The sequence below is a fragment of the Azolla caroliniana genome, unplaced genomic scaffold (assembly GCF_043228905.1).
Source record: "Azolla caroliniana isolate FFs.n. ecotype wild unplaced genomic scaffold, voAzoCaro1.0.p SCAF_1, whole genome shotgun sequence".
In the NCBI taxonomy this organism is placed as follows: Eukaryota; Viridiplantae; Streptophyta; class Polypodiopsida; order Salviniales; family Salviniaceae; genus Azolla; species Azolla caroliniana.
In genome coordinates, this window is record NW_028230436.1 from 28,745,378 (window position 1) to 28,770,915 (window position 25,538).

The 25,538-nt window shown below is 39.0% G+C and overlaps 4 protein-coding genes across 4 annotated transcripts; 2 read left to right on the forward strand and 2 right to left on the reverse strand.

The window, feature by feature from the left end:
- Window positions 1–3,684: 3,684 nt before the first annotated feature.
- Window positions 3,685–9,041, forward strand: LOC147869481 (hydroxyproline O-galactosyltransferase GALT6-like). Its single transcript, XM_087329979.1, has 7 exons — window positions 3,685–4,797; window positions 5,814–6,028; window positions 7,237–7,527; window positions 7,605–7,733; window positions 8,075–8,248; window positions 8,380–8,487; window positions 8,649–9,041. Exons 1-7 carry the CDS (start codon window positions 3,873–3,875, stop codon window positions 8,850–8,852), a joined length of 2,046 nt encoding a protein of 681 aa, XP_087186105.1. The 5' UTR covers window positions 3,685–3,872; the 3' UTR covers window positions 8,853–9,041.
- A 1,620-nt stretch (window positions 9,042–10,661) lies between these two features.
- On the reverse strand, window positions 10,662–12,960 carry LOC147869482 (allantoate deiminase 2-like). Its single transcript, XM_087338635.1, has 8 exons — window positions 12,679–12,960; window positions 12,463–12,579; window positions 12,216–12,325; window positions 11,976–12,081; window positions 11,810–11,896; window positions 11,467–11,712; window positions 11,135–11,260; window positions 10,662–11,011 (listed from the first exon to the last, which is right to left on the reverse strand). The coding sequence occupies exons 1-8, from the start codon at window positions 12,859–12,861 to the stop codon at window positions 10,760–10,762; spliced, it is 1,227 nt and encodes a 408-aa protein (XP_087194761.1). The 5' UTR covers window positions 12,862–12,960; the 3' UTR covers window positions 10,662–10,759.
- Window positions 12,961–13,039: 79 nt separating this feature from the next.
- Window positions 13,040–14,039, reverse strand: LOC147869483 (putative allantoate deiminase). The gene is made up of 3 exons (XM_087325046.1): window positions 13,928–14,039; window positions 13,541–13,635; window positions 13,040–13,168 (listed from the first exon to the last, which is right to left on the reverse strand). Exons 1-3 carry the CDS (start codon window positions 14,007–14,009, stop codon window positions 13,040–13,042), a joined length of 306 nt encoding a protein of 101 aa, XP_087181172.1. The 5' UTR covers window positions 14,010–14,039.
- Window positions 14,040–15,214: 1,175 nt separating this feature from the next.
- LOC147869484 (pentatricopeptide repeat-containing protein At3g09040, mitochondrial-like) lies at window positions 15,215–18,416 on the forward strand. The gene has a single exon (XM_087329990.1). It carries the CDS (start codon window positions 15,280–15,282, stop codon window positions 17,827–17,829), a length of 2,550 nt encoding a protein of 849 aa, XP_087186116.1. The 5' UTR covers window positions 15,215–15,279; the 3' UTR covers window positions 17,830–18,416.
- Window positions 18,417–25,538: the final 7,122 nt, after the last annotated feature.

The window sequence follows — 25,538 nt, forward strand, 5'->3', positions numbered from 1 at the left end:
ATCTTGAGGGATTTACGTCATTTTTAAGGAATCATTAAAATGCAGTCCACAATATTACATGTTCATAAAACAATTGACTTTCACTAAGAACAACACCATCAACCTCAAGATGCATCAAATTGTTCAAAAGACTTCAATCCTATTATCCAAAAGAAAACTTTGCGTGGTTTCACTTTGTGTTAAAAAACAAATCTAGAATAACATAAAATCAAATCGTAAAGTTGTTAAGTCCTACTAGGCAACTTGCATACCTCATATATTGTAGTCTATTATGTATGAAATTGGGGTTTCCCACCCAATTGAACTTAGGTAAAACAACGCCAAATTGAATGTGGTCATGGTCTTGCTCTCTTGCTTATTGCTTATGCTTAAATCAATTGTTTCCCATGGTTTTTGTCTTCACTATTTGTCTCGAGTCTCAGGTCAACTCTCATCCCTTGAATCTCGACCCTAGTCTCGAGTCTCTCTAATTCGTCGTTTGTCTCTTGACACCCTTCATTTATCATTTTTGGTTCTTCTCTCATTGCTCGTCTACACGCCTTTGGGCCCTTGGGTTGTGCCTAGGTCCCGCTTTGTTTACAATGTACATCCCGCACTTTATTCAAATACACTTCTCGTCCTTACCTTACATGTATATACACACGTCAAATTATCTTATCATTTAGTCTCCTTTTCATCTACTCACCCCACCTTCCACAGAAATGTTATGTTCATCCCTCACACATACGCCAGTCCAATATCTTGCACAATTGCTCATGGCCATTCTCGATCCGCGTGCTTGCAACCCCTATTCGATGTTTACACAGAAACTAGGCGAGGTTTAATGCCATTGGTGGAACTGTGCCACATATAAGCTCTACACCAAGGTTACATGTTGATGGCAAGCCAAAAAACATGGCATACCCTTTCTCTCACCAATTTGAAATAAATAAAATACCATGTGACCCATAAGTGGGTCCTTACATAGGATTGTATTTGAGTATTGTCCTCTTATTTTTTTTGAAAAAAACGATACTACATCAGTATTAGAGTACTGTCCAGAAATCTTTGAGGTTCATATATCGTCCTCTTATTTATAGGCGTATCCTTATTGTTGGATTTACATGCCTCTCACCGAACAACCAACAATATCTTATGTTGTTGCTTTTATTAGCTACGATTATATCATATGCTCACCCACATCAAACATTGACACTCAATTCACAACATGCAATTGTGATGAAATTCAGTAAAAATTTCCCATAATCTTGCCCGAGGCAAACTTTGTCACTCACTTCACAACATGCAATTGTGATGAAATTTAGTAAAAAATTCCCATAATCTTGCCCAAGGCAAACTTTGTCACTAACTTCACAATATACAACCACAATGAAATTCGATGACTATGGTACATCTTCAACATTTCTTCCTCCACTTCCTTTGATTTCTCGTTGTTGTAAACCAACAACATATAAAGGCATAAATCTTTGAAGTATCACACAACAATAACGTGATAACCCTCTCCTCTCAAATAAGTTGTTATGCCAAGATAAAAACATTGTCTAGTAAAGCAAGTTAGAAATATAAATTTCTAAATTAATCAACTAATTCAATGTTGCACAAAATTCACGCCAAGTTGTTTAAATTTCATGTTCCATATACATAGTTGTAAATGCGTTCATTCCAATGTGCCAATAACTTGTCCACAAGTTCAGTTGTTATCATCATTACAATTTACAAACATGATTTAACATCCTTTGCACTTTTTTATGGATTCATAATTAGAGGGAAATATTGTTCCGGGATCCACCAATGATTTCAACAACAAAATTGAAATGCCAACTTATCAAATATTGATATAATGGTAGGATATACATACTTCAACTATTCAATTTTATTTCTTCTTTTCGACTCAAGTATGTTGTGGATTTATTTGGTGGTGCTGAAATAACTACCAATTGTTTATTGTAACGAGTTTTGAGTTTTTGCAACTTGGGCCCCATTGACTTGATTATTCTTCCAAGTTTAGAAGTCTTGCAACAAAGTGACAAAATGGAATTTGTTATAGGTTTGTGAGAATGTTCATTTATTGCATATGAAATCCCCCCCTCCCCCACCCACCAAACTGCATGTGAAAATTTCACCAATGACTTTCGAGACATGCAACTATTTGAAACATCAAGCGGTAACTCTAAACGAGCAATCAATGAATCCAACTCATGTATTCTTCCGTTTTCCAATGCAATATTTATATTTCTAAATCATATTTCCACCATCATTTGCCTTGTTGGCTCTTTTTTATCATAGAGAAATATTTGTAAACTTCACAAAATTGTTGAGTTCCATCGCCAATGCCATAGTAGAGTTAGAACCATGACGAAAACTATCATGCTACAATGCTAGGGACATAAATAATGCATTCCAACTTTCCATTTTCTAATACAATGATTTTAACACTTTCTTTCCAAAATGAAAGTGCGCACGAGTAGAGAAAAAGTGAAAGCATGTAGATTTTTTTCATTCATTTCTCATACTTTTACATAGTTGGGCTCATTCCCAAAGAAGAATGACATATATGTATATTAATCTCACAAGCATTGGTAGCCTTTAACAACGGTAAGGTATGACTCTATGAGTTACACATTGTGCATTAACCCTATGTGTGATTTTGACCTTGATGGTGAGCGCTATTTTTAATGCTGTCATAATCAAAGTCACCTTTTTTTAAGAGAGATGCTATGATCATTTTTGTATAACATCTTTATTCCATCAATGAATTCAAAATATTCGAAAGGTTCAACATTGAAAAATCGATAGAGCAATCACAACAATGCCATACTTTTCATGTCTTAAAAACATCAAAAGTCATATTTGCTTTTCGTGCAACTATAATAACATACCACGCCTCATTAAAACAAGATGCGCATAACTCGAGGATTCTTGTTGCATATTCTAATCTAAAAATAAGGTACATTACCACAAGGTTCTTATGCACCACAACTTACCTTGCTAGTTGCGAGATCCTAGTAATACATCAAAGCCTGAATATGCTCAACTTTCACGTGTTGAGATGTCCCGAATCATGATTTCATGAATTTTTGTGTGCTAGTATGCACGACAAGGGGGCTACATTCGAGTGTAACGTCAACATGGCATAACGAACATCGAAGTCGAGTCCATAAAATTGATCAGGACACACGCTAACCATGCCACTATTCCTGGCATGGCATCGAGCATAATGGTGATAGTTTTGGCATATCAACGTGGAGATCCCGTCTATCTGTGTCAGACCCCACCACCCGTGACACGTGCGGCTTAACCAAGCCATTCTGGAGTGGGCTATGTTATGTTACCTACCACACATATGAGAAAGAAAGAAATATTAACGTCTTTTAAGAGGCCAAAATGGCCTATAAGACCAAATAAGAGATTACATCTTGAGTGTTGAGAGAGAGAGAGAGAAAGAAAGAAAGATATATTAACGTCTTCTAAGGCCAAAATTGGCCCATGTGTGAAAGCAATTTCAGGGGGATTTTGAAAGAGAATGGAGCTGCAAAGAAAAGCTGCAAAAAGTAGAGGGCCATAAACAGAGTGAGAGAGGTCAGCTTATTTATATACATAGTGATAGTATAGTCTAAACATCTATCTCTTCAGGTAAAGAGAAAGAAAAGGAAAGGATGATGACCCCACCCACAAATTACAATGCAGAAAACAACAGAAACACACTCTGTTCCATGAAAGCACCGGCATTTCACTCTGATGTACAGACACTGTCTCTCTCTAGAGTTGCTTAATATATCTTCTTTATATGTATGTGTATATATATATTTACGAAGGTTGTGAAGGCTATCTTCTTTTGGGTCTAAAGCGAAGGTTTTGTCTGGTTTCTGAATATGGTTCAAATTGAGGAAATTTGTATTGGGCTGTGCACACTCCCGAGAACTTCCGCCAAGTTCAGGCCAAAATCAACGTTGTTAGCTATCTTAGCTCTTCTTATTTGTGTCTTGCTAAGTTTGCGGCAAGTCTTGCATTGTAATTTCATCGCATTTCATGGTTCCCTAGCAGAAAAAGAATCATATGAATGGAGAGGCCCAAGGAACATCATTTACTCCAATAGATGGTATCAAGGCAGAAAACTCAAATCTAAGCAATACATAGACAAATATGTCTTCAATAAGGTAAGCTTTCCTAACCCCAGTATAGAAGAAGAGTCTACCCATGTCCATGTTACCACATACGAAGATGAACCACATATTGACACAAAAGCTACCCGTATATATGAAAACTTTCTGACGCAAGAAACTGAGAAACAACGTTTTAAGCTTAGGTCCCTTCAAAAATCAATCCTTATAGCCCAAAGAAAGGGAAAAAAAGCATTGGAAGAGCTTGAATTGACCTCAAATTACTCTCACATTGTGTATGATAAGAGCAGCATTCTATGTCCAAGATCAATCTTTATGGTTAAAGATAAAGAGATAAAGAAAGAGAATCATTTTATGAGTCTTCCATGTGGAATCACTATAGGGTCATCCATAACATTGATTGGTGTGCCTCATCCACCACACTATGAAAAAGTACCAAGGATTGGACATATTGCTAATGGTGAACCTGTATCAACGGAGGTCTCACAATTCATGTTTGAGCTTCATGCTCCCAAGGTTAATGGAAGTGAAGAACCCTCGAGGATTTTGCACATAAATCCAAGACTAAAGGGTGATTGGAATGATAAACCAGTGATTGAACTCAATACGTTCCTGAATGGTCAGTGGGGTACAAGTCAACGTTGTGATGGTACATCATCCTTATATCACGAGACAGGTTTTTTTTCTTCTCTCATATCATATCATGCCATACTACAATCATGTGTTACCCATTGTTTGTCTTTTTAATTGTATTGTTGTAATGGAGCTCATATCATGAGACATCTCTCTCTCTCTCTCATGTCTCATTATAACCACATGTATCTTCATGTGTTATATGCTGCTTGTCTTTTAATTGTATTTTTGTGATGATACTCATGCCAGGAGACATCCTCTCTCTCTCTCTTGAAGTTGTTAATGCAACACCACATCTATCTTGCTTCATGCTTTTATATGTGTTAAATACTGTTTGCCTTTTCATGGTGATGTTTGATGGTACTCATATCACGAGACTTATTCTCTTGTATCAGATTACAACCATGTGTGTGTTTATTAGTTAAACATTGTTTTCCTTCAAATTCCAATGTTGTGAGGATACTCCATCTTCATACAAGGCATTAAATATAGTTTGCATTCTAACTATAGTTTTTGGACTGTGGACAAGCCAATATATTGTCATTGCTCATTATAAGTTCTCATTCTTGTAAAAGTTAAATAACTCAATGTATCTGGCACAATAAGAAACTAATCAAACATTTCTCCACATCTAACTAATCTATAACATTCTTTAACAAGAGCATATATCAACCTATTAACTCTTGGCTTGGTCTTTCCTAATGTATATGTAACTAGCTATTTGTCACTTTAGTAGGAACAGAGTTTTCCCAACAAAGCAGAACTTTTGTTCAAGTAGTGCTGAGTTTGTTGTTCATTCTTGATTATATCATTTGTATTCTTTTCTCATATTCATTAAACTTTGTTTCCTTTCAGCCTTTCTTCCACTTATTTCATGGTTTTCATTGCGTTCTCTGTTTGTATGTTAAAAAATATGTGGCGTTTTGTTATGAATATGATGGTTAGATTCCAGAAAGAGAGCATTCGTTTTGTCAAGTTATGTTGAAGTCTATAGATTTTTATCACAGATCAGGGAATTCCGTTATTAAATAACATCATTATAATTTTTTGTCATGCTAGTGGAAGGATCTCTGAAGTGTGAGCAATGGATACAGAAAGGTGACAATGAGAAAGAGTCCCCTTTGTGGCTTGATAGGGCGATTGAAAAATCTGAATTGAGCTGGAAATATCCATTCTCTCAGAACCACTCCTTCATCCTGACAGTCAGGGCAGGACTAGAGGGTTACCACATGAGTGTTGATGGCAAGCATGTTGCATCTTTTCCTTATACCACTGTAAGTTGCTATGGTTTACCCAAACAAATTTGTTTTCTGTGCTCAATTTCTTACAAATGTGTCTGCACAATATCATCAATATGTATGTATATGCGTATTATCTCTATATACACATATGTGTAGAAGCGTTTATGTATGCATGTGTGTATCAACATATGTTATACACACAATGATACATTGCAGGAAGCAATTTCCTATGTACATTCTTGAAGGAATCAACACCTGAAATATTTAATGTCTTAAGTCATTGTTTTCAGCTCTGAAGGTTGTTATTATCATGCATTTCATTTATAGATTTTGCTAAACCAGAACAAGAAGAATCTTTGTTTATATTATTGTAGGCAATAGAATTTGAAAAACAGCCTCCCTTTTATGTGCTATAAGCTTTGTGGATTTATAGGGGGAAATCATGTGTAGTTATGGTGTTATACAATTGAATAAAGAACAACAATATTCTGCATGTCTGCAAACAACGTTGGGTTTTTCTTATGAATTATTGGTTATCTGGCAATTATATTTGTAATCATCAAAATGTTTTATTTCCTCTTCCCATAGGCATTGTGGAAACTGTCACGTTTAGTTGAGAATATTTGTTTCCATTCCTTTGGCAAGCCGCTGACCTAGATGCATTGCTATGTGCATTTCTGTTCCTCTTAACTACTTGATTGCATGTAACTGAAAGTTTGTCATTTGTTATGGAAAATCTATTAAAAGAATCTTTCCCCAGGTTTGAGTTCACCTTTCTTTATAGGGTAATACACACAAACTTGTACATAGAAAGGAAAAGCATGTATGGTATACCTACATGGCATAATGTCTATATCTATGAATGCTGAAAATATGTTGGTCTACAGCTATCAACATGTGAAACCTTCTATTAGATTTTTTTGTTACCCTTCGTTTTGCTGTGGCATTCAGTCCATACATCAGGTGTGGTTTTCAGCATCTTCCCTATGTTGGATTCCTGATTTGATTTGACATAACCTTGATTTGGGACATTTCTTCTTCATTTAAACCCGAGATACCTTTGTATGTCTTCGAATCTCTCTCTTCTGGCTTGGACATGGAATATGTTGCTGATATATTCTATCATCACTTGGATTGATCACATAGATTTATTTCCTTTTTTGTATGGAAGGGAAAATATTTGATTTTTGTCAACACATATATGTATAAAGAGGGAGATAGAGAGAAATGCTATTTTGCAGGGTTTCATTGAAGAGCTTACGACAGGGTCATATGTTGGAGGTGATGTGGATGTCCAAGCTCTCATTGCAACATCTTTGCCATCTCTCCCACCAAAAAGTATTGATGAGAAAATCTTTGAGAATGGGCACCTGTTGAGAGCACCGAAGTTTAAGAATGGTCCAATTGATCTCTTCATTGGAGTACTCTCAGCAAGTGATCATTTTACTCAAAGGATGGCTATGCGATCATCCTGGTTTCAAGCTGAGCCAATTAAATCAGCTAAAGTAGTGATCAGGTTTTTTGTTGCCATGGTATGAAATGATCACATATATTTATTATATTTTCATTTATGAAGGTATGATATAACCATGGATAACTATGGTAGCAGCACCCAGATAAAGATGTCAATCTCCATGTGAAGAAAGAAGCTAACTATTATGGTGACATGGTATTACTGCCTTTCATGGATGAGTACAATCTTGTGGTGCTCAAGACCTTGGCAATATGTGAATATGCTGTACGTGTTCTCAAGCTTTCCTTTATTTTTTGCCAGTTAACTCTGTTTTAACCATGGTATCAATATGTGGCTGTGTCACTCTGTGTTTTTATGTCAATTATGGTAAAATTTGAAGTACATATTTCAGAAACTATACATACGCATACGCATACGCATACTCATATAATTTCTTTTCCTTGCTCTCATTGGAGAGAATATTTTAAGGTACTATATTTTGTTGAGTCGCATAGGTGATTGTTGTCTTCTAAAGACATTAATACATCTGTCTTTCTTTATTTCTTCTAACATAAATGACAAATATTCATCGCAGTTAATCTTTTAAATACTCATATTTGGCACAGGTTCACAATGTATCAACTAATTATATCATGAAATGTGATGATGATACATATGTTCGAGTAGATGCCGTGCTGAATGAGTTAAAGATGGAGAATCAAAATCAAGGTTTGTATATGGGAAACATGAACATGTTTCATCGGCCATTGCGAATGGGGAAATGGGCAGTCACATTTGAGGTATATTTCGTGATCACACCTAAAAATTGAAACACAACGATAAAGTCTCTTAAAGAACGATTATTTAATTTTGACATGGATTTTATGTGCATCTAGTTTATGTGGATGTATATTTATCTTGCTCTGAGCAGGAATGGCCCGATGAGGTGTACCCTACATATGCAAATGGTCTAGGTTACATTATTTCAACCAATATTGCGCAATTTATAGTGACACAAAATAGAAGGAAAGCTCTCGAGGTACTGGATCCTTATTTGTGCACCAAATTGTATACTCCTACCTTGTTTGTTATTTACCAGAATGCTGTTCAATTAAATTCTAAATGTCCGAAATTGTATGTTGTTTTGCCCGAAATTCTAAATGCCTTTTTCTTGTTATATGATGTTCTCACTGCTTGTAGCTGTTCAAAATGGAGGATGTTAGCATGGGATTATGGGTCCATCAATTTCAACAAGGTGGTGGAAGTGTCCACATTGCTAACATGTGGAAGTTTTATCAAGCTCGATGTGAGGATGGCTACATAGTAGCCCACTATCAGTCACCCAGGCAAATGCTATGTATGCATAAGAAGCTCTTACAAGGGGACCTCCATTGTTGTAATTAGCTCACGGAAACCTTTCCTTTTGGGGGTTCCCTCACAAAAATTTGACCCTTTGTAAATATACATTTAACATTCTTGATTCATTTTTGTTGTCATATTGATACAACAATTTTAAAGTGAATCCAGATGGCAATTTTGAGAGGTTCATAAATTTCACATTTTATATATTACATAAACAATTCATTCTGCATTCACTTGATTTTGTCATAATTGTTGTATGACCTTGAGGTTTGGTTCCATAATTGTGTTCACCATATCAAATTTGTGAGACATGTGAGGCCACATTGTTATTTTATAACAAATTGGCACATCCTAGTTCGGGAAAAGGAATTGTTTGTGATCTTGAAAAAGAGTTCTGGTGATCTGGGCCCACGTTTTACCATATCTAGAATTTTGAGGACTCCAAGATGTCAAGGATTCATTGAATGCCTCCACAAAGGTTCTAAAATGACTCTTTCAATGTTGTGGGTGATAGGGAAACTTATAGAATTTAGAGTACTCTTGAGCAACAATTTGAGTGGTTATTACACATCATGACATACTCAAGTGAACAAGAGAGAAAGAGATGAGGGGATATCCTTGATGTTGCGGGTCTACATTTGGATGTTCTTTGTGTAAAGTGATTCATCAAACATGGTTAAAGGAGCACATGTCTCATAAAGAGAAGCAGAGGGTGTAACTATGTAAGACAATGGGGGCACACCTAAGTATGGTTTCAATGGTGTACAATATATTATTCTCCATGATTTCTTAGATAGTATTTTGATATGTTCACACGCAAAGAATATGGTTTGGCAATTAACTGGGGCTAGTCAAAGAGAGATCCATAATCTTGTATATGGTGAACAATTCATGATTTTTTAAAGATACTTCCATTAATACATGGATATCTTGTCTTCGGGTTGTATATGAGTTCATTCACCAAGAATAATTCCTAGTGACTTTATAATTAAATCTCATGTGTCTATAACTTGGTTGTATTATGTAATGGGTCCCATAAGGCAATTTGAGATTTCTTGAGCCCAAGGGGGCATTTGTGAACAATTGTTCTCATTTCTCATGAATTACTTGCATGTGGAACACAACATAATTTCTTTATTTAATCTATCATTTCTCATAATTTCTTACGAATCTAGAGTTGTGTTTTTATTTGTGTGTAATTTTACACAATCCCACCCCAACTCATATCTTCATATATTAATAAAGTATACATTTTTGTGTCAAATCTAATATTAATTATATTATATTAATCCGAAGCTAAAACATTAAAAAGCTTTCAACTAGAAATTGAAACATATTATACTTTCTACTTTGAAGAGGTGCAATTATAAATAAAAGATAAAGAGTTCTTGTTGCTCATATATCATTGTAATTGTTCCATTAGCATTCTAGATTTGCTACCAACCTAAGACACCTACACCCACAAATTTTATAAGGGTAATATTAGAGTACTCATGATAGTGAAGCATTATATTTATTGTGATGTAGTAAAGCTTATGCTTCAAACTCCATCAAGATGTGGATTGAGACTTGGGAAGTACTGCTAGTTGTTAGTAGATGTAATCTCATTATCGAGAAAGGCCTTTAGTGCAAGGCTTGCTGCCCATATGTCATCATCCTGCACATGCTCGTTGGGAGAGTGACTTACACCTCCGGTACATCGAACAAAAAGCATACCAACCTTTCATGTCACAAAAAGGAAAGTCAACATAACTACCAAGACAACTAACTCTAATGGGAAAAAACTAGTGCACAAAGAACACTATCATATATGATATCCTAACATTTTAGATATTTACCAAAATACCCCGATGTTTCATGAAATTGCTCGAATAATACCCCTATGTAGTAGTAAATTTTGTACTAGCTAGGGGGACAACTTAGGGGCATCTTGGTAAATACCTGAAGAGTTAGAGGTATTTTGGTGTTTTACTTAGAATGGGCATGAATAAAAGTATTATTAAGACATGCAATCCAAGTCTCATTGCCTTTGTCAAGTGTGCCATCATAGCAGCATCATGTCCAGCACCACTGACAAGAGTTGGAAGAAATTGTTGATCTAAATGTAACCCGGATGCTGGAAGATTGTGGAGAGCTTTTGTTGCTGCCACATTCAAAAGTTCTTGAATGTCTGGATGGCAATGGACTGCTTTTGCTTCATGCTATGTAGCATAGAAAAATTTCCACCAAGAGTAAGAGATTGTAAGTGTCAAGATTCCAAGGCATATTATAAGTTTCAAGATTAAACAAAGTTTGATTTCCACACCAACCACACACACACACACCTTGACTGAAATATTAAACAATATCTGCCTATCCTCACATGTCTCTTTGATTTTGTTTTTTATCATGTCAACCGCCTTTGTCCGGACATCGTCATTTTCTGCACGAATGTCGACAGAGAAAGTAACCTATATAGAATGCATTACAAACTAATGTGAACTCTAACATTTTGCAAGTTGTACAACAAAAACAAGACGTTACGTGTTAAACCATGACACAAATGCATTTCCTTTATGCATCATATAAGAAACTTTAAAAGACATTTTTCCAGCAATTTCCTTATAAAGGCAAGCGTTAAAAACTAGAAAAGGATTTTTGAAACAATAACTCTTACTTCACCAGGGATGACATTACTAGCACCAGGCCAGGCTGCAATTTCACCAACTGTGCACAACAAAGCACCTCCAAACATAAAGTGGCCATGTCTTTGGTTCACTTCACTTCTCATAAAGAGAAACTCTTCCGGGTGTTTACAACTGTGCTCAATTCCAACGATTGCAACCGCTGCAGCTGCCATCGGGTCCCTTCGCATAGCCATCGGTACAGTACCAGCATGTCCTTGGGATCCTGTAAGTTTGACCTATATATAAATAACATTTCATTTATCATATATTCAATGGAAAACTTTTCAACTGGCACATGTAAGCCATATTTATTAAAAAATATTTAAAAATTACCAAGAGTCTAGTCTGGCCGGCTATGCTTTCCACTATGCCTAGAGCGATTCCTTGTCTTTCAAGCACTGGACCTTGCTCTATGTGTAGCTGTGAATGCATCATGGCATTTATTTCTTCAGATGGTAACTATTGGAAGGTCTCCAAGAAAGAGGATATGAAAAACCACCTCTATATAACCCCACACATCATCTCTATCATACTTGATATCTTTCACACTTCGAATTGTTCCCGGAAAAGTGGCAAACTTCAGAGCATTTTCTAGCGTCATCCCACTGAAAGCCAAAAACAGGCTTTACGGTTTCAACTACATGTTGCATGTTTCCGGACGATCATGCCAATTTATACTTTATGAAGTATAGATACTAAAAACAAGTTCAAGTACTCAGAAAAGTTAGGAATTTCACACCTTTTGTCCTCTATGCCAAGAAGGTACTCAGGAAATTCCCCTACCAGAGCCGCACTTCCGAGAAAAGTTGATTGAAATCGAATCCCCTCTTCATCGCTAAAAGCAATCACCTGGATAATATTGAATAGATGTTAAGATGGAAATTATACTAAACTTTATATACGTATATATCCTCTGGCATGTCCATCAAAGAGGTCAAAATTTCCTTTTCTAGTTTCACATCAAGTGAAGGTATAATGAGACTTGCCTCGATAGGCCGAGGAAAACTATCAAGTTTTCCCTTTATTTTTAGGGTCTTTACTGCAGCAATAGCAGCGATGATGCCAAGTGATCCATCATACATTCCAGCATCAATGACTGTGTCCTAAAACATGAGAGAAAAAACTTCGAACAAGATTGTTGCAACCTAATTTATCTGTAAAAGATGGTAAAAATACAAGGTGATCTATACTATATTTTATACCAAATGGGAGCCAAACAGCAATGCTGGTGCTGAAGCATTTCCACCATTTACTCGTCCGTGAACATTGCCGATATCATCAATCCAGCTTATGTGGATGAGCAAATTTAAAGTTAGTGATGAAGAAGGAAGAATCATGTTATTAACTTCTGTATTTACAATTAATATAGGATATGCAAAAATCATAGTGTTATAAGTATAAATTCATTGTATAGCCTGTATGGAAGATTTATGGTATATGCATACAGTCATAGGTTAACATACATACACGCATCCAACATTTATGGCCTTGATTGTTTTCTACATAAACCTCAAAGGAATAGAATCTGATTTCCGTATAATGGCTAAAGTTACATATTAATAATCATGAAGTAGTTATATGCCAATACGTTGTCATCCCAGCATCTTGCATCCATTCCTGAATGAGCTTTCCGGCCTCTATTGCTCCCTTGCTCAGGAAGGTTCTTTGCAAATACAGGGGAGAGTCACTTATCTATTGGCAAATTTAAAGGAAAAACTATAATATCAGCATCAGTAGGATTGATTATATGTAAATCATTATTCATCAAATTACAAGATGTTATGAAATCATTTTAGGAATCATTTCCTACTATTCCTACTTAAGAAAACTTCAAATATACAAAATGCATTAAAAGTATTTTGGTAAGGATCAGACATTATGAAAGATCTTGAATAATGGATTCGTTAATACCCCTTTAGAACAACATTTTGAACTTACATACATTAACATTGATATTGATATGTTAAGGTCATCCATTGCCAAGACAGAATTTTTTTAAAGCTTTGAGACAAATTCGTGGTCTTCTGATAATCCATACATAGAGATGAAACAGAAATGGCGTACCCTCGCAAGCTCTTTTAGCCTTGACAAAGGTTCTATCTTCAAGACGTGCAATTCGGCATCTGTTGGAGTCTTAATAGAATCGATTGTATACAATCCTATATATAAGAATTAAATCAAGTACTCCACATTAATAAATATCAAATCATTCCATGAGAGCGCAAGAAAGCTTTCACACGTCATAGAAATGTCATTAGAAACTCACTCATTTAGCATGAAAACATAAAATCAAGGAAATATGTAAAGCATGATAAACAGGAAATGAAGTCAATATGTATATATGTGTACATACCATGAAATCAAGGCAATGTATATGCATATCATGAAATCAAAGGTCATTCATATTATGATTAAAATCCATAGAACCTAAGAAAAGGGATTGCTAATTACCCGGAGCAATCCTGGCGATGAACGAGAGAAGGATGCAAAGAAAGGCTACAAATCGCATAGATTTTGTGAAGAGAATGTCCATTTCTTTGCTATTTTTTAATGACTGAATTAGGGTGGGTTTGAATATTAAGGTTTCACGAAGTCAGGAGAAGACCTCTCGGAAAACAGAGGAAATTCAGATTTTCTCATCCTCCTCTGTTTCTCTTTCTGTGTGTTTGTGTTTCCATGGTTCTTCTTCTTCCATGCATTTTCACACCTTTCTTTACATATATGATATAACCCCCAAAAAAGAACAAACGAACGAAATTTGAAAAGGTTCAACATTTTATTAATCCGGTAGACCGACCGACCGACCGTGTCATGGAGCGAACACGAAACAGTGACGGACACGACATGGCCCATACACTCCGGTGCCAGAAAGGAGGTGGAATGTCTTGAAAAGAAGAATAAGGAGAAGAACATGCACGCATTGGGGCCCATGGCATGAGTGGGTAGAAGTGGCGAAATAAAAGGATGGAATCTATCGAGCATCATGTTAAAGGAATAGCAAAATCGCTCGATGGATCAAGGTGGGTGTCCTCTAACAAGCGTTGACATGATAAATGCCATCCATCTATCGTTGAAGAAGATGCCAAACTGATGATGAGGGCTCTAGATTCGTTTCATGTTGTTTGTTGTTGGACATGCCAAGAAAAGGACAGGTTGCCTAACTAACGGCCCCGATGGCACAACTGAGTTCTCTTTGTCTTTTTTTGGACGCCTGACACACTTGCATCGTGAGGAATATAGATATCGCGAAATGGATCTTCTCTTATTTGTAAGACGGGAAAAAACTCCTAACCCCGCAAGACAAAAGCTCAAAATGATTTAATGCTTGGCTATGTAACCATTTTCCTGAAATTGCCTCCAATGAAGAAACAAAATTATTAATGGTAAGAGACCCAAAATTATTACCGGTTAAGAGACCCAAATTTATTAATGGTAAGAGACCCAAATTTATCAGTCCGAAAGGCGATGTAACTAGTCTCATTTTCTTGAACCTGATCGGAGGGAGATTCCCCGATCTATATGTATAAGCCTCCTTGTAGAGTCTCTTTGTAATAATCCTTCGTAACTAATGGGAAAGTAGCTTCATTTTGGAAAATAAAATAAAATGGTAAGAGACCCAAATATGTAAAGGAATTAAAAGGGGCATTTGAGGAGATAACCAAAAGCCTGTTTTTTGCTTGGGTGTGTTTTGTTTGGGGGGTATCCTGGGAAATACAGGAAAGCCGGCTGAAAGCAGACAACGACGACATCTCTCGCCCCTCTCTATCGTCTGTGATGATAGACACAGTGAACAAGTCAGAGCTATGGAGCTTGGCCATCATCGGCATCGCGATGGCCTCACACGTGATTACTCATCACCCTCACTCCGTCGCCCTAAGAAAACTTCTGCTGAAGTTCGAATCTTCCCGAAAGCCCAACAGCTGCAGTCTGATCAGCTGCAAAAACCTAACCAGACCCCTTCCTCCCTCTCTAGCTCTCTCATAATTGGCTATGTCAAATCGGGCGATCCAAGGCGAGCTCTCGATGTGTATCAACAACACATGGCATCGTGCCCTCCCCCTCCTCCTCATGATGATGATGATTCACACGTTCATGATCTTAGTTCACCTGCCTTTGTGGCCCTGCTTAAAGCTTGTGCGAAGCTACGTGACCTGAAGCTAGGATGTGAAATACATGCCTTCATCAATCGTGACAGAGGTGACCTTGAAAACAATGTCTTTATTGGTAGTACATTAGTTGATATGTATGCGAAATGTGGCTTGATTTCAAAAGCTCGGATTGTATTCGATATGCTTCCATTTAGGAATGTTGTCACTTGGAATGCCTTAATCATGGGGTATGTCAAGGCAGGGCTTGGTCGAGAAGCCATTATTTGTTTTGATGATCTGCGAGAAGAAGGGATCTCTCCAAATTTGGCTACCTTTATTTCTGTATCGAAAGCTTGTATCAATTGTGGAGATGTTGATGTTGCCCAAAGAATCTTTGTCGAAATTGCAGAACAGGGTCTAGAAAGTGACCTTCTTGCAGGTAGTGCATTCGTTGACATGTTTGCTAAGCTTGGATTACTTGAGAAATCACAAAGAGTATTCAACAAGCTTCCAGTGAAGGATGTGGTCTCCTGGACATCTCTCATTGCTGGATACGCGGAACATGGGAATAGTGAGGAAGCATTGAACTTTTTAGATCAGATGCAGCTTGAAGGTATACATCCGAATTCTATAACATATACTTGTGCCCTGAAAGCTTGTGGAAACTTACAAAGCATACAAAAAGGTAGAGAATTGCACTCTGAGATTGCAAGAAAAGGCATGTTGGACAAAGATATCGAGCTTGACAATGCATTGGTCGATATGTATATGAAATGTGGATTTATGGAAAATGCACGAGAAGTGTTTGATGGGATATCGGTTCCAGATGTAGTTTCATGGAATATATTAATTGTAGGTTATACTGAACATGAATCAGGAGAAGAAGCTCTCCGATGTTTGGACCGAATGCAATATGATGGTCTTACTCCAGATCCCATCACATTTGTAAGTGCCTTGAAAGCATGTGCAAATATAAATGATGTAATGAAAGGAGCTCAAATACACGAGGAAGTTGCTAAACAAGGTTTATTAGAAAAGAACTTGGTGGTTGGAAATACATTGATTGATATGTATGGCAAATGTGGTTTGCCAGGAAAAGCACAGGATGTGTTCAATATGCTTCCAATTCGCAACATCATCTCATGGACTGCCCTTATGTCTGGATATGTTGACCAGCATTACAATAGAGAGGTCCTTTACTGGTTTTATAAAATGCAAGAAGAAGGGTTGATTCCTGATGCTGCTGCATTTTCATGTGGCTTGAAAGCTTGTGGTAGTCTAGGAGCCATTTGCAAGGGCCAAGAAATCCATTTAGAAATCGTGAAAAAAGGATTGGAAATAGAAAATCTCATTGGTAGCATATTGGTTTATATGTACGCTAAGTGCCACGCCCTTGTAGAAGCACAAGATGTATTTGATAAATTGCCTGTCCAAGATGTTGTCTCATGGACTTGTCTGATCACAGGATATACAGAGAATGGGCAAGGTGGCAAAGCATTAAACTGTTTAGAGAAGCTGCAACATGCAGGCCTCATTCCAAATTCTGTAACATATCTTTGCAGCTTGAAAGCTTGTGGTTATGTAGGAGCAGTAGAAAAGGGTAAAAACATTCATGCTGATATTGTTCAGAGAACTTCCTTGGAAAGAGACCTTGTTGTTGGCATCGCACTCATTGACATGTATGCAAAATGTGGCTTAGTTGCAAATGCATTGGAAGTATTTGAAAAACTTCCGGAACGAGATATAGTCTCATGGAATGCATTAGCCACAGGGTATGCATTGCTCGGTGAAAGTAGAAAGGTCTTTCATGTTGTTGATAGAATGTTGGAGGAAAGTGAAGTTCCAAACCCAGTAACATTTATCAGTGTTCTTAATGCATGTACTCATCAGGGTCTAGTCAACAAAGGGCGAACCTATTTTGAGTATATGAGTGGATACTATGGCATCATCCCAAACCAAGAACACTTTACGTGCATAATCGATCTTCTTGGCCGAACTGGCCAATTAGATGAAGCTATTGGAATAGTTAAGAAGATGAATGTTGAACCTGATGTGGTGATGTGGCATACCGTGTTGAGTGCTTGCCAGAAGTGGGGCCATTCAGATCTCGGAAAGGTAGCCTTTGAGTGTGCAGTGCATTTGGATGAGAAGAGTGCAGCAGCATATGTCTGTATGTCTAACATTTATGCAGATGTCCGCTTGCAGAAAGAAATAAAAAAGGTAGAAATATTCACACATATGGATCAAACATGGAAGGGGAAGTGACATAAATGGTGAACCACGGGCTAGTGGTATTGGATGGATGCTAATGTGAATTTGTGGATGTATATTTGAAGAAGTATGGGCTGAATACCTCATGTTCCTCCGCAATGACTGTGGGAGCTCAGGTATAAAAGCTCCATATAAACTTCTGTAATGAGGACCTACGGGCAACACTGAGACAGAATTGATGATAAAAGATTTATGGGGTGAAACAAGAACATACAAGCTGCTTATTTTGTGTGCCTGTGTATATCGCCCATTTGAAAAGTAAGAACAGAGAGATTTGACCCTAGACCCAGAGGAAATGACAACTTCTGCCCTATGTAGGTAGCCTTGGGAATCTAGTGGAACTATCTCTCTCACTAGCACCAAAGAGGATGGTAAACTAAGTGTATGTAAATGGAAAATAATGTATCTTTGGGGGAGAGCTGCTGGCCACCTGGCATCAATTACATCTGTGTGAGGTCATGTTTGGTGGGTTGGAGCTATTAAGGTGTCAGTAAGATCCAATGATTTGATAAAACATAGCCAAGAACTTCTACTTCATTCGTGTAAAACGGACTTCTATTAAACAAGTCATATTTTTATTATATTAAAATCCATAGCTTTGTCATAAACATCCTGGCTACACAACACAACATCAGTAAGTTAAGAAAGATATTATTCGTAATTCAGCTAAATGTAGCTGATGTATTCATGAGTGATAACTTTGAATTAGAGATATCTAGAATAAAGGCTAGGGATGGATCAACCATGGAACAAAGAGACATTTCTTGTCTCGTTGTGTATCATTTACTATATGGAAATTATAAGGCAACTCATAGTGTTTCCCTTACCTTTGAGTCTTCGACTACCAATCTAATAATAAACATATACTTGATGGCATTCCAAAGTTAGCATATATGTCAATGAATGGCAATTCAAGGTTGAATCAGAAAAGTGCTAATTAGTGAATGAAATAATTTCTCCAAGATTGAAATAGAAAATTGACAAAAATTTAACAAAATGTCATGATTTCAAAATGTCAATAATATGTATATCCATATTATATACTTATTGTCCATAACTCCCTTATAGAGTGTTTTGCTTTTATGCTTTATTGGCTAATAGCTATCTTGGTGTATTGCACTATGGTCCATTCACAATCTCTCTCTTGAACTCGAGGACAACCCATCTTTGCTATTTACTGAATTATAAAATTTGCAACATTTGCAAAATTATTTCTTCATGGACTTTTAGAATCAAGATGATCTTGTTGAATATAAGCTTATGAGGGCTTTATGGTCAATACACATCCTAATTTATCTATTGTCTTATATAATGTATTGCATAGAATACATAATATTTTGGCATGTGATTCTCCTAAGATTAAAGAAATATATATATTGAATTGAATACCCCAAAAAAAGTCTCCACACAAAATGTAACTATGTCGAACTATAATAGAAAATAAGTTTGTTGGGCATTGCAATTAATAATCTTGGTTGAAAAAGTACTACTAGATGTAATCCAATCACAAAGTGCCACAACAAGACGTGGTAATTACTAATTTGTTTGGTGGGAGGGGGCATTCATTTAATTTGGATGGGGATGTAGGTCATAACAAAAGCAATATGTTTCTTCTTTATTTAAAATTTTATGGACATAATACACATGGTGACTTGAGCACAACTATGACGGCATGTTTGGTTACCAACGTGCTACGATCTTCAATCATTGCGGAAACATATCCATGGCAGTGTGCAATCAAAATACTTCAAGAGTAAATTATCTGTAACCATGATTTCAATCAAAACTTACAATGAAGAAAGTGCACTAATCCAACTAAAATTATGAATTATTTTAAACAAAAATGGCTATTGTATGCGATCTCAAATTCAAATTATGAAGATATCTTTGTAGCATTTGAAAAAGTAGAAAGAGGTTCATCTCTCGATCATGACCTTTTATAACATGCTCCCTTTGAAACATTTTTTATCTTGTTTGATTTATTGTTGATTGATTGTTATGGTTGTTCACATTAATGTCTACTCACCACATCATACCCATATCCTTAGACTAGACAACCCATCCTACTCATCTATGGGACATTGTCACAAAGTTTAACCCCTCTTCGCTGCACTTTTCTAGAGCCGTCGGGAATGCTAGGGGCGGTAGTCTTGCACGGCTAGACCGCATATACATCAGCTCATCCCTCGAAGAGCTCGGGGGCTCCTTTGCTATCTTGGCAGGTCTTACCTTTTCAGATCATCAGCCGGTGAGACTAGACCTTAACCCACCCAACGATAGCAAGGGCAGTCTCAATGTAAAGATCCCCATAAAGATCATGAAGAGTGAAGCGGTGAAGGCCGGTTTACAGAGTATATGGCAGGACACCATGGGCAATAAATCAGCCAGCGAAGATCTGCAGAAAAAATTGGCCCTCTCCTCCTCCTTTTTACAACAAGAGACCAAGCGCGCCCTCCAACAGGTTAGAGCCATCGAAACAAAATTAAGGAAGGCCGTTGCGGCAGCGCAACGGCTGTTACAGGTAGACCCTAGTTGCAAATGGTCTAGAGCTAAGCTAGAGGAAGCAAAGATGAAGGTACAGGAAAGGACTCTGGAGAAGAACCGAATGTTGTTTCGAAGAAACGCAGCATGGTGGGCTAGAAAAGACGACAAGGTCAACCGACATTTCTTTCACTATAAGGCACCCAAGGGTGGTGGTGGACGTATACACGGGCTGCGCAAACCAGACGGCTCAATAACGGAGGACAAGACTGAGGTTCTGGAAATGGCAACACAATACTATCGTGACCTCCTCGCACCTATGCATGTGAGGCAAAACTTGGAGCTAGCTGATCGAGTGATGTCTTGCATTCACCCCAAGGTAACCCAAGAGATAGAAGTTGTGGTCGATAGTCCCATCTCTCGTTTAGAGCTCTCGGAGGCACTTAGGGGATTGCGAAGGGGTGCATGCCCTGGCCCTGATGGTCTCTCACGAGATTTCTTCGAGATTCAGTGGGAATGTGTTATCCCGTCCTTGGAAGCCGGGTTCCAAGAGATTTGGTCCTCAGGAAAGATGCCGATTGGTTTGGCTGAGGGGATGATATATCTCATCCCCAAATCCCAAGAGCGAAGCCTAGAGTTGCGCCAATGGCGTCCAATCACGATCCTTAACACGGCATACAAGATACTCGCTAAAGTCCTAGCTCAACGATTAGCAAGCTTCTTACCGGACATCATACACGACAATCAAACTGGGTTTGTCAAGAACAAGTGTATCTTTGATAATGTGTTGCTTCTTTGGGAAGCTATGGCATTGGCCAGTCGCTCCGTATCGAGCTCGGCTATTCTGATGCTAGACTTCGAGAAGGCCTACGATAGGGTGTTATGGCCCTTTTTGGAAAATGTGATGAGAGCTTTGGGCCTACCTCAAAAATGGAGGAATTGTACTTCTGCACTCTATCGGACAGCTACGAGTAGCGTGCTGATGGCTGGATCTAGGGGACCCGCCTTCCAACTACAACGCTCAGTGAGGCAAGGTTGTCCCCTAGCCCCATATCTCTATCTCTTTGTAACCGAGGCTTTCTCCGCCTACTTACAAGCACCAACTAGCTAGCTGCGGGGATTGCCCATCCCCAATGCGACTGAAGATTTGTTGTTATCTGAATATGCCGACGATACGGTTCTTTTCTTGCAAGGTGATGAGGAGAATTTACAGCGGGCTGAACATCTTGTCGAGGACTTTTGTCAGGCGGCTGGTGCCAAGATCAATTGGAATAAAACCCAAGGTCTATGGTTCAGCGAACAGGAGACATCAAGATGGCAACCCCATGCCGATTTTACGTGGGTCCCTAGTGGGATGACTTTCAAGTACCTTGGATTTACGATGGGGAGGTCAATCCCCAAGGGAGCGCAATTGGCCCACGTACAAGCCAAAATAAGTAAGAAGCTGAACCAGTGGAGTAGATCTAAATTGTCCTTCGCTGGTAGGGTCCTTGTGGCGAACCAAGTGCTGCTCGCTACCATGTGGCACTCAGTCTCATACTGGATTATGGACCCTACAGGTTTGCACGCGATTAAGGCTGCCATTAGGGGGTTTATATGGTCAGGTAAGGACAACCCAAGGGCTGCCGCCAGAGTCTCATGGTGTTGGTTAACGCAACCACGGGCCAAAGGGGGGCTTGGCCTCATAGACCCCTTAATGCAGAGTCGTGCATTGCTGGCTAAAATGGTGGTTCGCTGCCTCCTGCCAGGTAAGGGGTGCTGGAAGGTACTTCTTCGCAACAGGCTGCAAGTAGGGACTCCCAAGTATGGTAGGCCTTGGCCCGACTCCTTAAATTGGTGTTGCACGAGCGGAGTCCCACCCAGGCTGGCTTGCCATCCGGAGGACAGGGTCACGAACTCCATCTTGTGGGCATGGTGCCATATACGACAACATTTGGTCAAGCACACCCCGGAGACATTGACCGAATAGACTAGACAGCCACTATTCTGGAATCCTCATGTGCGAACGAATGACAACGCGATGCTAGGGCAACTTAAGGGCCTAGCATGGGGAAAGTTGGCACAAACAGGCCTCCTATCTATAGACGATTGGAGACGCATGTCCGATTCAGGAAGAGCCAAAGAGGACCTTTTCCCTCCCCTCAAGGGAGCTACGAAAATGCGGAGACTGATAGTTGAGGCAGTTGACAGGGTTCCGATGGGGGAGGCGAGAGAACATGCATGGTTCGGTCTCTTTGACGAGGCTGGAATGGTCAAGTCGCTAAAGGGCATGAGCGGATCGGGGAGTGATATAGTCTTTGGGGACAGCCAGAGCAGCGGCTCTTGGCACCCAATCCGAGTGGTGGCACAGATTGATAACATCTGGAAGACAGACCCGGATGTTGCTAAGGTGGAAACCCATTGGAGGCTAAGGGTATACGGTTGTCGCCCCCTTGTCGATCTGGATTGGGACCCCGGGGATTTCAGATGGAAACATGACGATAGACTCCACCACTTCTTCGATTACACCACTAAATTGGGTCGGACTTTGCAGTTGCAGCCAGGCGGCCCCCTTCACAACGGCTGGCGAACATTGGGCATCCCCGATGAGGTGCTCACTGCCTTCTGGAAGGGTCTTTGGCATCTCCACATGCCTGAAAAGATTAAGCTCTTTTGGTGGCAAATTGGTCATAATATGGTGCCCGTTGGCGAATGGTTAGATAAACGTGGCGGCCCGTTAGGCTGCCCACTGTGCTCTCTACCTATTGAGTCTCTGAGACATTGTTTGTGGGATTGCCCTCAAGCTCAAAAGGTATGGGATAGAGTGACTCGCCTCCTTGTGGCATGTGAAGTTGAAGGAACAGCCTCGTGGAGCGCTGCGGCATGGATTGATCACTCGGTCGAAGGGTGGACGAACGCCGTCAATGCGGATAGTTGGTGCTATGTATGCACGAGAGGCAAAATCGTCAAGATCCGTTTTGAAAGAGGCTTGCAACCCGCATCCCCTAGGTTTCCGGAAATCTGGATGTTGATCGCAGGTTTCACCTTGTGGTATATATGGAAAGCGCGTTGCCTCAAGGTCTTCCAAGGTACGGTACGGCCCCCGGAGGAAATGATCATGGACATATGGTTCGCGCTTATTAGCTGCCTACGAGGGCAACTGGAAGAGGTTTGCAGCCACTCCAACGACGTGACCACTGCCCGTTTGCGCTTTTGGCAGAAATGGCGGAACACACCTATGGTGATGCAAGGCGGGAGTGGCCCGAGGTGGAACTACCAGCCCCCACGTTGGTTGTTTCCTACTCACCTGCCACCCTCTCTTCGGTGTAGGCCCCAAGAGCCGACTCGTATTAGGCAACATTGAAGGGCATCGCCTTGGATACAGGTAGCTTCTTACATTAAGTTAGGCCGCAAGGCAATGTAAGTGGCTCATCTTCTTTGGCTTGATCAGAGGAAGTCTCCCCGATGTGTGTATAAGTCTCCTTATAGACTCTATGTAATAATCCTTCCTAACTAATGGGAAAGTAGCTTTACTTTGGAAAAAAAAAAGTTTAACCCCTCTTAAGAAGAATTTTCTTTCTTGAAAACAAACTTGTGGTATAGTTTAAACAACACAATATTGTACACGTATACTTCGTGACTCTTGAGACGAGCATGCCATTTGAATAAAGCTTGGCAAATCATGATAGGGGTCAACGAGTTCTCTTGTTTGAAAAATCTAGAATATTTTATTATCCATGTGATATGGAGGACACTTTGATATATGTAAAGACATTTTCGTTCATGACTTATATATTGTCATATTCTATGAAGCTTGCTTTTGTGAAAAATAGGATTACACAAGTTTTCCCTCTTGAGATTTTAATGGGTAACTCGCCATGGGACACTAATCCTAGGGTATCCAAAACTTACTGTGAAACACATATTCCAAAAGATAACTAGAATTGAGGATGAGCGTGTGTCAAGGGCACTCATTTACTCATTGTAAGCCGTCATTTTAAAAAAGAGACGACCTTCTACAATGGTAAGCACACCAAGCATACAATGCAAAGTATGCTGATGTCACTTTTGAATAAACCATTGAATTTTATTAGTATTGCAACCTAGACCTTTCCCACAAAATGTAGGTGCCTTGATATTCTTCATAACAATTGCCGCCTCCACACTAGGGATCGGCAACGGCTCGGCTCAAGCCTAAACCGTTTGGCTTAGCCGGCTTAAAGCGGCTTAGCGGCTCGGCTCGGCTCGGTTTAAGCTTGAACTTGCCTTAACGGTTTGAGCTCGGCTCAAGCCGTCTAAGCCGTTTAGAAACGAGAGAGAGAGAGAAAGAGAGGGAGGGAGGGAGACAACAGACAAGGGGGGGGGGGGGGGGGGGGGGGGGGGGGAGAGAGAGAGAGAGAGGTTTCCAAACCGGTTCAGGTTTGAGATCCCCAAAACGATTTAGGCTTAGCCGGTTTGGTTTGGATCATGCCAAACCGGCTACGCCTAAACCGAACCGTTGTTGATCCCTACTCCACACCCAAAAAAACAAAACAAACAAAAAGCTAGCACCTTTGAAAACAATAGGGGTAGGGCTAGGAAGCCACCTAACAATAGGAAATTGCACGGATTGAGATCCTCCCTCTCTTCATTACGAAGAACTGGCAGATTCAGGTGACAATTATCCAGTTGAACCTAGAAATCCTTGTTCCAATAAACACAATGATAATCGTAAGGGTCAAGGTCACCCTGCCCTCCGAAAACTATTAACTAATTGATAATGTGTTCAAGGAAAACATTTGGATATGAATTCCCGAAACTTGGCTTAAAATCAATGGATTCCATTTTAGGTGGCTCGTGTGCAATTTGAGCATTGTGGTTGGATTTCTTAAACCCATTGCGTCCACTTTTTGTATGATGAGAATATACAAATGACTTAAGTATATAGGACCGTGAAATTGATTTTGTTGGGTGAATCATTGTTTGAGTTAAAAACCTTCACAATATCATTCTATTTCTTCTAGTCCATTGTATCAAGAGTCAAATTTCAACTTTTCCATCCCTTGTTCAGACTCATACATAGTTTCATATGGTATGAGAACCAACGTATCCACAACATCAGTGCTTTTTTTTATTATAAAAGATTCACCTCGGTATTAATGAAAAGATGCCCAAAGGCTACAAAGAACTCATTAGGAAAACATAAGCATCATACTCTCATCAACCAACATGTCGAATAGCAATATGAGTGCTTTATTAAACCA

Bases quoted from the DNA above. Each gene is read 5' to 3' on its own strand.
- LOC147869481 (XM_087329979.1), top strand. From the start codon at position 3,873: ATGGTTCAAATTGAGGAAATTTGTATTGGGCTGTGCACACTCCCGAGA. The intron at 4,798-5,813 runs GTTTTTTTTCTT...TTGTCATGCTAG, and splicing joins ATCCTTATATCACGAGACAG to TGGAAGGATCTCTGAAGTGT. The intron at 6,029-7,236 runs GTAAGTTGCTAT...GCTATTTTGCAG, and splicing joins CATCTTTTCCTTATACCACT to GGTTTCATTGAAGAGCTTAC.
- LOC147869482 (XM_087338635.1), bottom strand. From the start codon at position 12,861: ATGATTTTTGCATATCCTATATTAATTGTAAATACAGAAGTTAATAAC. The intron at 11,897-11,975 runs GTGGTTTTTCAT...ATGCATTCACAG, and splicing joins ATGTGTGGGGTTATATAGAG to CTACACATAGAGCAAGGTCC. The intron at 11,012-11,134 runs GTGTGTGTGTGT...TATGCTACATAG, and splicing joins TGTTTAATATTTCAGTCAAG to CATGAAGCAAAAGCAGTCCA.
- LOC147869483 (XM_087325046.1), bottom strand. From the start codon at position 14,009: ATGGACATTCTCTTCACAAAATCTATGCGATTTGTAGCCTTTCTTTGC. The intron at 13,636-13,927 runs GTAATTAGCAAT...TCTTATATATAG, and splicing joins CATCGCCAGGATTGCTCCGG to GATTGTATACAATCGATTCT. The intron at 13,169-13,540 runs GTACGCCATTTC...ATTTGCCAATAG, and splicing joins GGCTAAAAGAGCTTGCGAGG to ATAAGTGACTCTCCCCTGTA.
- LOC147869484 (XM_087329990.1), top strand. From the start codon at position 15,280: ATGGAGCTTGGCCATCATCGGCATCGCGATGGCCTCACACGTGATTAC.